Source organism: Heterodontus francisci, unplaced genomic scaffold (assembly GCF_036365525.1).
Source record: "Heterodontus francisci isolate sHetFra1 unplaced genomic scaffold, sHetFra1.hap1 HAP1_SCAFFOLD_52, whole genome shotgun sequence".
NCBI classification, from domain to species: Eukaryota; Metazoa; Chordata; class Chondrichthyes; order Heterodontiformes; family Heterodontidae; genus Heterodontus; species Heterodontus francisci.
In genome coordinates this window covers 2,358,621-2,371,749 of record NW_027141175.1, presented here as the reverse complement: position 1 = coordinate 2,371,749, position 13,129 = coordinate 2,358,621, and the positions used below count along the sequence as shown (strand labels likewise).

Below are 13,129 nucleotides of genomic sequence, written 5' to 3'. Positions count from 1 at the left end.
CACACCCAATAACTGGGTCCCACGTTTTTATGGAGCACTAGAGACAGAGCTGAAAGTGAATAAGTGAGAGAGAGAGAGAGATCCCCATCAGCAGTTACAGGCTGACCTGGAAGCCTCATTTTATCTTGAAAGATCCGTGGGAGACAGACGGTGCAGTCTCATCTCTAACTGATATTGTATCAGAAACAGACACATTATTATTCCTAGACTCTGGGTAACAGTTAAAGAGTGAGGTGAACAATGTTCCAAATTTAACGCTCTTGGCCCTGTTGATCTCTGTAATCTCTCAGCTCACACCGCTCGATATGACTGTCAGTGAAGGATAGTTTCAATGTGATGACATTAATCTGGGACTGTTACTGTCAGATATTAACTCCTGCGCGATCGCAGCAAACACAGCGACTCCCTCGGAGGATTGCTTTGAGAAGACGGGTGAATGAAGAGCAAACACACTGCAGGGAATGATGTCAAACTGAGCTTCAGAAAGGGGGAATCCCCCAGCTTGAAACGTTCTCTGACCTTTCCCCACAGCCCCAGTTCCTTTGCTCAAACTCGGAGATAACTGAACTGGGGAAAGTTCCAGTTTATTTTTGTCAGTTCCGATGAAGGGTTACTGACCCGAAACGTTAACTCTGCTTCACTTTTCACAGATACTGCCAGACCTGCTGAGTGGTTCCAGCATTTCTTGTTTTTATTTCAGATTTCCAGCATCCGCAGTATTTTGCTTTTATTCCAATTTATTTTCTTTTGTAAATGAGTGGGGAATGAAGCGCATGCGCGATGCGCCTCCTCCAGCCGTGTCCTTCTGCGTCATTTAATTAGTGAGCGGAAGAAGTTTGTTTGAAACAGACGGGAATGGAGACTTAGAGCCCCGGGGTAAGTGAGTAAACAGCAGTCTCCTTCCAGCAGCACATCGCTTTGAGAACCTGTCCGCAGAGGGGCTCAGAGATCAGCATTGACTACGGAGCAAGTTCAGGGGGAGTTGGGGGCTGTTTGTAAGAGGCGGAGTGGAACAGGAACATGGAGTGAGCGCGGAAGGAGAAGCCTTTCTCAGGCTGTTTGTGGACAAGGTAACGGAGACAGAGCAGGAAGAAGCTGCTGTTGAGAATCATTGTTGTTTTCCCTCCTCAAACCTGTAATGCATGTTCATGGTTTAGCTCCAGTTTCACACTGTGTTGTTATTGAGCAGTGAATAGAGGGAACAGAGCCAGACAGTAGGGATGGGGACAGTTATGCAAACAACACCTATTGCTGGCGCCAGGTGAGTAGTGTCAAGGAAACATTTTAAACAGCAGCTGTCGGTTTCCGTTGAACGATTGATCCAAGAGAAGCAAGGAAATGGCAGATACTCTGAACAAGAATTTTTCATCTGTCTTCACAGAAGTAGACAGAAAAAACATCACAAAAATAGTAGAAAATCAAGGGGAGTAAGGAGGGGGGATCTTAAAACATCACCATCGCGAGAAAAACATGTTTTTGGAAAACTAATGGGACTAAAGGTTGACAAGTCCCCTGGATCTGATGGCCTACATTCTAAGGTTTAAAAGAAGTGTCTGCATAGATAGTGGATGCATTGGTTGTAATCTTCTTAAATTCCCTAGATCCTGCAACAGTTCCAGTGGATATTAAACTGCAAATGTAAGGTCCCTGTTCAAGAAAGCAGTAAAGAGAAAGCAGGCAACGATAGGCCTGTTAGCCTAATGTCTGCCATTGAGAAAATGCTGGAACCAATGATTAAGTCAGTCATCGCAGAAAACATAGAAAAATTGGAGCAGGAGTAGGACATTCGGCCCTGCTCTGCCATTCAAAAATGATCAAGTCTGATCATATAATTCAGTACCCTCTTCCCGCTTTCTCCCCATATCCCTTGATCCCTTTTGTATTAAGAAATATATCTATCTCCTTCTTGAATATCTTTAATGACTTGGCCTCCACTGCCTTCTGCAGTACAAAATCATGAGAGGTATAGACAGGGTGGATAGCAAGAAGCTTTTTCCCAGAGTGGGGGATTCAATTATTAGGGGTCACGAGTTCAAAGTGAGAGGGGAAAAGTTTCGGGGGGGATATGCGTGGAAAGTTCTTTACGCAGAGGGTGGTGGGTGCCTGGAACACGTTGCCAGCGGAGGTGGTAGACGTGGACACGATAGCGTCTTTTAAGATGTATCTAGACAGATACATGAATGGGCAGGAAGCAAAGAGATACAGACCCTTAGAAAATAGGCGACATGTTTAGATAGAGGATCTGGATCGGCGCAGGCTTGGAGGGCCGAAGGGCCTGTTCCTGTGCTGTAACTTTCTTTGTAGAGAATTCCACAAGTTCATCACCCTCTGAGTGAAGAAATTTCTCCTCATCTCGGTTCTAAATGGCATACCCATATCCTGAGACCGTGACCCCTGATTCTGGACTCCCCAGCCATCAGGAACATCCTCCCTGCATATAGCCTGACTAGTGTTGTTAGAATTTTATAGGTTTCTATGAGATTCCCTCTCATTATTCTAAACTCTAGTGAATATAGGCCTAGTCAACCCAATCTCTCCTCATTGTCAATCCTGCCATCCCAGGAATCAGCCTGGTAAATCTTCTTTGCACTCCCTCCATGGCAAGAACATCCTTCCTCAGATAAGGAGACCAAAACTGCACACAATACTTCAGATGTGCTCTCACCAAAGCCCTGTATAACTGTAGTAAGACTTCCTTGCTCCTGTACTCAAATCCGCTTGCAATGAAGGCCAACATACCATTTGCCTTCCTAACTGCTTGCTGCACCTGAATATTTGCTTTCAGCGACTGGTGTACAAGGACACCCAGGTCTCTTTGCACCTCCCCCTTTCCCAATCTGTCACCATTCAGATAATAATCTGCCTTTCTGTTTTTACAACAGAAGTGAATAACCTCACATTTATCCAAGTTATACTGCATCTGCCATGCATTTGCCCACTCACCCAACTTGTCCAAATCACATTGGAGCCTCTTTGCATACTCCTCACAACTCAGTTTCCTCCCCAGCTTTGTGTCGTCTGCAAACCTGGAAATGTTCCCTCACCCAAGTCATTAATATATATTGTGAATAGCTGGGGCCCAGGCACTGATCCCTGTAGTACGCCACACGTCACTGCCTGCCACCTGGCAAAAGGCCCGTTTATTCCTACTCTCTGTTTCCTGTCTGTCAAGCAATTCTCAATCAATGCCAGTATATTACCCCCAATCCCATCTGCTTCAATTTTGCACACGAACCTCTTATGTGGGACCTTATCAAAAGCCTTCTTAAAATCTAGATACAACACATCCCCTGGTTCTCCTTTATCTATTCTACTAGTTCCATCCTCAAAAACGCCAGTAGATTTGTTAAGCAAGATTTCCCTTTCGTTAACCCATGCTGTCTTTGTCCAAACCCGTTTATGCTTTCCAGGTGTTCTGCTACCACATCCTTTATAATAGACTCTCGCACTTTCCCCACTACTGATGTAAGGCTAACTGGTCCGTAATTCCCTGTTTTTTCTCTCTCTCCTTTTTAAAATAGTGAGGTTACATTTGCCACCCTCCAATCTGTAGAACATTTAGAAAATTATAATACAATCATGCAGAGTCAACATGGATTTATGAAAAGGAAATCAAGTTTGTCAACATTATTCGCGTTCTTTGAGGATGTAAGAAGCAGGGTAACTGAAGGGGAACCAGTAGATGTAGTGTATTTGTATTTTAAAAAGGCATTCGCTAAAGTGCCATGCAAAATGTTACTACACAAGGTAAGCACTTGTGGTGTTAACGGGTACTATACTATTTATTTAATTTATTTAGAGATACAGTACTGAAACAGGCCCTTCAGCCACCGAGTCCGTGCTGACCATCAACCACCCATTTATACTAATCCTACATTAATCCCATTACCCTCTCACATCCCCAACTTCCCTCAATTCCCCTACCACCTACCTATACTAGGGGCAATTTATAACGGCCAATTTACCTATCAAAATGCAAGTCTTTGGCTGTGGGAGGAAACCGGAGCACCCGGCGAAAACCCACGCGGTCACAGGGAAAACTTGCAAACTCTGCACAGGTAGTACCCAGAATCGAACCCAGGTCGCTGGTACATGCTTACTAACAAGAAACAGAGAATTAGGATTAATGTGTCATTTTCAGGTTTGCAAACTGGAACTCGTGGAGTGTCACAGGGATCAGTGCTGGGGCCTCAACTACTTCCAGTCTATATTAATGATTTGGATGAAGGGATCGAGTGTATTGTAACTAAATTTGCTGTTGATACAAAGAAAGGTGTGAAAGCAAGTTGTGCGGAGGACACAATGAGTCTGCAAAGAGATAAAGACAAGTTAAGTGTGTGGGTAAAATTTGGCATTTTAAGTATAATGTGGGAAAATGTGAGGTTATCCACTTTGGTATGATGTAGAGAAAAGAAGAATATTATTTAAATAAGGAGAGACTGCAGAATGCTGTGGTATAGAGGGATCTGAGTGTCCTCTTATATGAATCACAAAAAGTTAGCATGGAAGTACAGCAAGTAATTAGGAAGGCTATTGGAATTTTGGCCTTTATTGCAATGGGGATGGAGTAGAAATGTAGGGAAGTCTTGCTACAACTGTACAGCGTGTTGGTGAGACCACACCTTGAGTGTGTATACAGTTTTGGTCTCCTTATTTAAGGAGGAAAATACTTGCATTGGAGGTAGTTCAGGCAAACATCACTAGGTTGATTCCAGGGATGAAGATGTTGTCTTATGAGGAACGTTTGACCTGGTTGTGCTGCACTCATTGGAGTTTAGAAGAATGAGAGGTGATCTTATGTAACATATAAGATACTGAAGGGGCTTGACAGGGTATTAACTAAGATGATGTTTCCCCTCATGAGGGAATCAAGAACTAGGGGGAACAGTTTCAACATAAGGGGGCACCCATTTTCGATGGAATTGAAGAGGAATTTCTTCTCTCAAAGGGTTGTTGTTCTTTGGAATTCTCTACCCAAGAGGATGGTGGAAGCTGGTCATTGAATATATTCAAGGCTGAGTTAGACTGACTTTTGATTTACAAGGGAGTGAAGTGTTATTGGGACAGGCAGGATAGTGGAGTTGAGACTATGATCAGATCTGCCATGATCTTATTAAATGTTGGAACAGACTCGAGTGGCGGAATGGACTAATCCTGCTCCTAGTTATTATGTTCTTGCATTATAATGCCAGGTGGAATTAAAAACTTGACTTGTGCAAATATCCCTGCTCCAGCAGGTATTCCCATTCATGGAGCAGTGCAGATGTTGGGTTGTTCCTGGCTGCCACTAAATTGTTATAAAACTACCAAAGAAAACCTGATCAGCAGAAGCTGAGTGCTGCAGTGGAATCAGACACTGACACTCTTTGTATTACTGATCATCCTTTGTGGTTGGTCATAATGATTATTAATTGAAATAGTATATTCATGTCTTTTCGAGCTTCCACCTCAATTGATCTTGAGTTACAAGAGATATTTTTCTTTCTTTCTGTCAGCAAATACTTGAAGGAACCAGAAGGATTGTGATGATTCCCCGGCACAAGGATATGTACAGTCCACTCCTTCTAACACAGAGTAGGTACATTATCACTCCCAGAGCTCAGAGACACAGACAGGCCATGAGTTCCACAGTCACAGAGAGCAGAAGCAGTCAGACTCACACTGATCCCAAGTTCCAGAGACACATTTTCAATCCAGCAGACAATCAAACAAAGCAAGAGAGGCAGAAGTTGTTTCCAATTCACCCCAACTCAGTACTGCTGAAAGCTAGGTACATCAATCTTAGTTCAAAATCACACCCACTATCATATTGAAAAGCACCGGATCAATCCCACAAGAGTGCACCCTCAGCTACAAATTAAATATGAGGTAGAGCAGCTGATGGAAAGGTACAGAATGAATCCTAATAATGTAGCCCAGACTGCAGACTGAGTGACAGATTACAATGTAGTACAAACATCTGATACAGTATCAAAAGGAAAGTTACAGTATTATGTCAATTAGTGCACACTGCACTGCACATTACATACCAATCCAATAATCTCTCCAAGAGCTGTACTGAATGATATCTTATCAATTGAATGATTCTGATTATACTGAGCATGCCATGTGTGAGTTTGAAATATATGTTGTCATTCACAAATGTGTTCATACAGTTACAGACTGAATACTAGTCCAAAAAGCTCAAACCACAACTCAGTAATACACACAGTTAAAATGTGCAGTGATCTATATTTTAAAATACTAGTGAGACAAGAAAATGGTGATACATTATGGCATTAAACAAATAGTTCTCAATACCATCCCGTAGATACATATTAAGTACAGGTACAGAAGAATTCCACACTCATACAGCACCAGCGTCACATAGATACAGAATGTACACTTGCAGACATAACCAGCAGCTGAGAGGTACAAAATTAATCCCACTGTAATGGACTGTCCAAGAGACAGACACATACAAAATGAATTGTAACGCATATTTCGTACCAGAGACTGCCAAATGCAAAATGAGCCGTGGATATGCGCACGCAGACTGTACCAGAAACTGACTGATACAGAATGAGACCCATACTCATACGCGGTACCAGAGGCTAACAAGTAAAGAATAAATACAATATACACTTCCAGTACCAGAAAATAATATATGCATAACAGATATCACTCACGTACATTAGCAGAGATTGACAGACAACAGAATGAATCCCACAATCTCATTCAGTACCAGATACTGACAGGTACAGAATGAATCCCATACACACTGTACTAGGCACTGAAAGACATAGGAGGAATTGCACATTCACATACAATAGAAAACACTGACAGATACTGTAGGAGTCACATGCTCACAGTCAGTACCAGATACTGTTGAAAAGAGAGTTAATCCCACACTTGCATTCATTGCGAGAGACTGACAGATACATAAAGGATATCGACACTCACATGGAGTAACAGAGACTGACATGCAGAACTTGAACCACACATATGCATAGTACCAAAGTCTGAAAGGTATTGAGTCAATCCCATAATCAGATACAGTGTCAAAGACTGACAGGCACATTCGAGTTCACGTGGCTAGAATACCAGAGATTTTCACGTACAGAATGAACCTTATTTCTCATTCAGTCTGGATACTGATAGATGCACAATGAATCCTACAATCATACTCGATACCAAGTTCAGACAGACACCATATATATTCCCCTCTTATTCACAGTATCATAGACTGACAGGCACAGAGTGAGTCACAAAATCAATTAATTTCAGAGACCAGCAGATAGAGAATTAATCTCACTCTCACAGAAAGAACCAGAGATTGACAGATATACAGTGAGACCATAAAATGACTCACATGCAATGACAGACACATAATTAAAACCACTGGCATATATGGTACCTTAGACTGACACATAGAGAATGAACCATACAGTCACATTCTGACTGTAAGATTGATGCATACACAATGAATCTCACACTCACATTTAGTTCCAGACACTGACAGATACCGAATGATATCCACATTCAGCCACAGTAGCAGATAGATACAGAAGCTGCCACACATTCACATACAATACTCATGATTGACATACAGAATGAATCAAACAATCACATTTAGTTTCATAGACTGACACTGAAATAATCTCACACTCAGACACAGTACCACAGACAGATAGATATAGAATTAAACTCGCTGTCACATAATGTACCAGTAAGTGTGTCAAAATTAATCTCATACAGTACAAAAGATGGATTGAATTTGTCCCACACTCAATGTAATAGGTTTTAAGCAAGTGAAGCGGGGGTGGGAGGAGGTGGGGAAGAGAACAAAAGGGAAGGTGTGTAATAGGGCAGAGGGCAGGAGAGATTAACTGACAAGGAGGTCATGGGGCAAAGGCAAAGGGAGTGTGCTAATGGTGTAGTGAAAGACAAAATATTAGTGCAGAGAGAGTGTTAATGACAGAATAATCAATAGTTCTGTCCAAAAGCACATACTTGAAAAACCAAGTTTAAGGCAGGCACATGGTTAAAAAAAATGATAAAATAAAATAATAAAAAGGGTTGAGCGCCCTGTCAACCACAGTGAGGGGGAAATCGGAAACGATGTTGATGAAATTTTCCAGTTCGGAGCGGGAGCAGGAAATGACACTGATCCAGTCATCATTGTACCGGAAAAAGAGCTGGGGGTGGGGTCCTGAGTAGGACTGGAAAAAAGAATGTTTGACATACCTGACAAAAAGACAGGCATAACCATTTACAGAGATAGGGCACAAAGAATCATCATGGAAAGAGGCATGAGCTTCAAATCCAAAGCTGAAGTGACAGGATCAGAGGAACAGCTGCTTGTTCTGCAGTGTGGACTTCGGTCAGATCTGTAAACAAGCAGTTCCACAACAAAGGGAGCGAACTCAAAAATTAGATTTCTGCCTTTCAGGAATATTGCCGGGAAGCACTTTTTCACACAAAGGGGAGTGGGAACCTGGAATTCTCTCCGAAAAATCAGATAAACCTGAGGGTCAATTGACAATTTCCAACCTGAGATTGAGAGATGTTTATCCAGTGATGGTCTGAGGGTTTATGAGGTAGGTAGCTGGAGTTAAGATACAGGTGAGCCAGGATCTAATTGAAAGGTGCAGCAGGCTCGAGGGGCTGAATGGCCTACCCTCATTTCTATGTTCCTATGGCTGCAACAGGGCAGAAACAGCTGCGAACATACGTTGCATTTCATATTTAACAGCAAAAATACCAGCAGTCAGGAGCTGAAAAGGGAAAGATGACCCCTCGATGACCTGAGAATAAGTACAGAATGGCCTCCTTCAGAACTGGTGATTTTATCAGGATAAGATGCCGAACATGAGAAATTAATCCAACGGGAATCGCCATCCTCCGCCTCCAGGAATTGGACAATATAATGCTGGGATGTGGGAGTTTGGTTTGGGCAGGGGGTTGGCTGTGACACCACGAACACTCCCTCTCCACCTCCTCACTCCATCACCCCACCCCCTTCCCCTCTCCATGGGACCCCGGCATCATCCGATCCACAGATACTTTCCAGCAGACATCGCTGGGGAGTGACCGGAGTCCTGGTTCTCTGTCTCCATTTTCCCTGTCCCACCCATGGCCACTGAGGCTCCTCTCCCCCCACCCACCCTGAGAGCAACTAACCCACCTTGTCCATGAATTTAAACTGGAAAAGTGTCTCGTAAAGAGCAGGAGCAGAGGGGAGGCTGTAACCTATCAGAGAGGATTGTGTTCCTGAATCCCCAACCCTTTTTGCCATGTTTCCATTCAATGTCCACACTCTCTCCTTGGTCTGTCCCTGGAGACCTGTCATATCACGATTCTCTCCAGGGAATTTCTAAAGATATTTCCCCCATCCCTCCAGGATTGGCCTGGAGTCTCCAGCACTCCCTCCATTGCAGTACTTTCTGAAATACTACCCGTGCCATGTAATAGTCAAGAGAGACAGAGGGGAACGAGACAGATCAACAGGATGTCTGGCAGATTCAGTGTGAGACGGTAACACTGCCGATAAAGGCCGCTTTCCAACTCCAATCTTAACACAGGAGATTCCCCAAACGGCTGCAATAAGGTGTTTGTAAACTGCTGGAAGAGGATGTGTGTGGAAATGGTGATGTTACTGAGTAGGTTATTTGTTATAGAATGGACTGTGTTTAGGTGGGAATATTACTGAGTGTTAATTGTAGCGGAACCATATTTAAAAGCTCCGGCTTTCTGGAAAGCCTTGACTATGAAGGCCGAGTCTGGAAGGGTTTGTGTGGAGAGCTGGGTTTCGGTTCCACTGTTAATAAAGGGTTTGAAATTGGCGAACCAGAGAAAACTGGAGGTGGAGCTGAAAGATGAGGGGCCGTTCTGTCTCCGTCTGTCACTCTGGGTGTCTCCTCCCCATCTGCTCCATGTTCAATCTTCACTCTGTCTCCTCCCCTTCCTGCTCTCTCTCTCCCATTCTCAGGCAGGTCCGGCCGGGCAGTCTGTATAAAGTAGAGCCTGCAAGAGTCTGCTTCTTATATTGTGTAGTGACCTGAGTGAAGAATCATCATGTCTGGCAGAGGTAAAGGAGGCAAAGGACTGGGCAAAGGCGGAGCAAAGCGGCACCGCAAAGTGCTTCGTGATAATATCCAAGGCATCACCAAACCAGCAATCCGCCGCCTGGCTCGCCGTGGCGGGGTCAAGCGGATCTCGGGTTTGATCTATGAGGAGACTCGCGGGGTGTTGAAGGTTTTCCTGGAGAATGTGATCAGGGATGCGGTCACCTACACTGAGCACGCCAAGCGCAAGATGGTCACTGCCATGGATGTGGTGTACGCTCTGAAACGGCAGGGCCGCACTCTCTACGGATTTGGCGGTTGAACAATTTGACCCTTTCCAGCAAACACAGAACAAAGGCTCTTCTAAGAGCCACCCACCGCCTCACAGAGAGAGCAGTGACCGAGAGATGGGAGCTGGGATAGGCTGTTCAGAACAGTTCAATCAATCTGAAATATTTCAGATTTCCAGCATTCGCAGTATTTTACTTTTAATTCTTTGTTCAATCAATCTGCTGTGTTCGGGATGAAAAAAACTGGAATCCCCGAATTTGACATTTCATTTGCAGCAAGGATGTGTAGTGGATTTGATTTTCTAAACGGGCTGTGTAAACAGTGCCCGAGACTCTCCAGTTAGTTATTTCCCAGTCCACACATGCCCTCAGTGAAAAGCCACATCACTCCTCCAGAATCACTCATTGTTTTCATAGAATTTCAAAATGATTTCGCTGCAATGAGAGAATCCGGGAGTTTTGCAGCAGCCGTTAAATCGTTCACTGGAACCAGACCCACTTGTGATGTTATTTCCCCCGAGACGGTGTTTCCTGCACTGAAACTGACAGGGTTTGTGAAACTGATCAGTTTCAGCTCAGTCATTCAGGGACCTGGAATTCTCGCAATTTGAGCCCGCGCTGTCCAGAGCCCACTTCTGATTGGTCACCCACGTCTCATTTACATGTCTTAACCAATCGCAGAGCCTCGAATTAGAAAATACAGCAAATCACTGGCTTAAATTGGCAGAAAGTTTGAATTCGAAAAAGCCGTCAATTTCAGTGTCGGAAAGAAGCGAATTAATGGTAAATCTGGCGTTAGTTTAAAGCTGTTCGTATAATCGGGCCAGGACTTTGTGCTGATAAAAGCGGAATAAAAAATGCTTTTGATGGATTATATACATTACGAAGTTTTAATCTGTAATTTTTTGTCTACTTATCTGTACATGGCGGTAAGACTCTATTCAGCAATCTGTAACGGGACAAATAACTCACTCAGTGTGGAAGTAATAAATTAGACAGGCTTTGGGGTGACAGTGAGAAATCACTGAAACAGATGCTTAAACAGTTGAAATAGTTCTCATTCGGTCCTGTTACTGGCATTCTGGAATCAGACAGTAATCAGCCCTTTCACAGAGACTGTGGGTGGCTCTGAAAAGAGCCTTTGGTTTATTAGGTGACATTTTGGCCGCTTTACTTTTTCTGGGAGCTCTGAGCGCTGGTTTTCTTAGGCAGCAGCACGGCCTGGATATTAGGCAGCACCCCACCCTGAGCGATGGTCACTCCCCCCAGCAACTTGTTGAGCTCCTCATCGTTGCGGACGGCCAACTGCAGGTGTCTGGGGATGATGCGGCTCTTCTTGTTGTCCCGGGCCGCGTTACCGGCAAGTTCGAGGATTTCAGCGGTCAGATACTCGAGCACAGCAGCCAGATAGACCGGGGCTCCGGCACCCACACGCTCAGCATAGTTGCCCTTTCTCAAGAGCCTGTGAACACGGCCCACCGGGAACTGCAATCCAGCCCGGGAGGAGCGAGACTTGGCCTTGGCCCGAGCTTTGCCGCTGGTCTTTCCTCTTCCAGACATTTCCACAATCTCGCAAATACTTTCACAAAGAATGGATAATTTCCACCGCATTTACTTCACTTATCGACTGAAAACTCTCCCCATTGGCCGGTACTTATTTCACCTCATTTGCCTATATTCTTCACCAATCAGGTCACTGACAACAGAAGAGGGCGGGGTTTACCGCCAAAACATCAGAAGCAGAAAATTTGTCAATTTCAAAAAGACCGCCAATTTCATTGTCAGAAAGGAGCGGATTAAAATAAATGTCATCCTTCGTCAAATATTTAAAATCCCTTCTCTTTATTTTGTTTTATTCAACTTTTTCCGTCACGAATTACAGACGCGGGTTTAAAATGTTATTTAAATTGTGGATCTTTCTACAATTGCTTTCAAACTGTCCCGGGAGGTACTAAATCCCTGTTCACAGCATTTCCCTGAAGGGAAACATTCAGTTTATCTTCAATCAGTGTCCTTCTCTGAAAAGAGGAAGCAGGATCGAGTCCTCAAACAGCCCTTAGTCTGCTGTGTAATAATCCCATTCCGGGCAGTAACACTGCGGAGAGTTACTGTCAATAAAATGATGAATCAGTTCACATTTCAGGAATAGGGTGAAGGGACTGAGGTCTGACCCTTACCGCTGAAAGCAGCTGTTAATGCGGTCATTCAGGGGCTGTGCAAAACCACAATAACAGCTTTAAGCAAAAAAGTAAAGGCGGATGAGCGGATTATGGGTTTGAGTTCGGTTTATGGGACAGCAGACAAAAACACAGCAGTGGGACATTTATTATGTTACACATTGTCTTAAAATGATTTCATAGAGATGTTCGGATGCAGCTTTTTCAGAGAGATTGTGGGTGGCTCTTAAAAGAGCCGTTGTGTTTGGGATGTTATTCAGTCCATTGTGCAGTTTTACTTGGAGCTGGTGTACTTGGTCACCGCCTTTGTCCCTTCCGACACGGCGTGCTTGGCCAGCTCCCCGGGCAGCAGCAGGCGCACGGCGGTCTGGATCTCCCGGGAGCTGATGGTGCTGCGCTTGTTGTAATGGGCCAGGCGCGAAGCCTCACCCGCGATGCGCTCGAAAATATCGTTCACAAACGAGTTCATGATGCTCATGGCCTTGGAGGAGATGCCGGTGTCGGGGTGAACCTGCTTCATCACTTTGTAGATGGAGATGGAGTAACTCTCCTTCCTCGACTTTCTCCGCCTCTTACCGCCCTTTGCTGACGGTTTGCTCACAGTTTTCTTGGCGCC

At 44.2% G+C, this 13,129-nt stretch overlaps 1 protein-coding gene across 1 annotated transcript; it reads right to left on the bottom strand.

Annotated features, from left to right (window-relative positions):
• Window positions 1–12,787: 12,787 nt before the first annotated feature.
• LOC137362418 (histone H2B-like) lies at window positions 12,788–13,129 on the bottom strand (the record flags this gene model as incomplete). The annotated part of the gene is made up of 1 exon (XM_068026823.1): window positions 12,788–13,129. A coding segment is annotated over one exon (342 nt), but the record flags the coding sequence as incomplete, so codon positions are not given.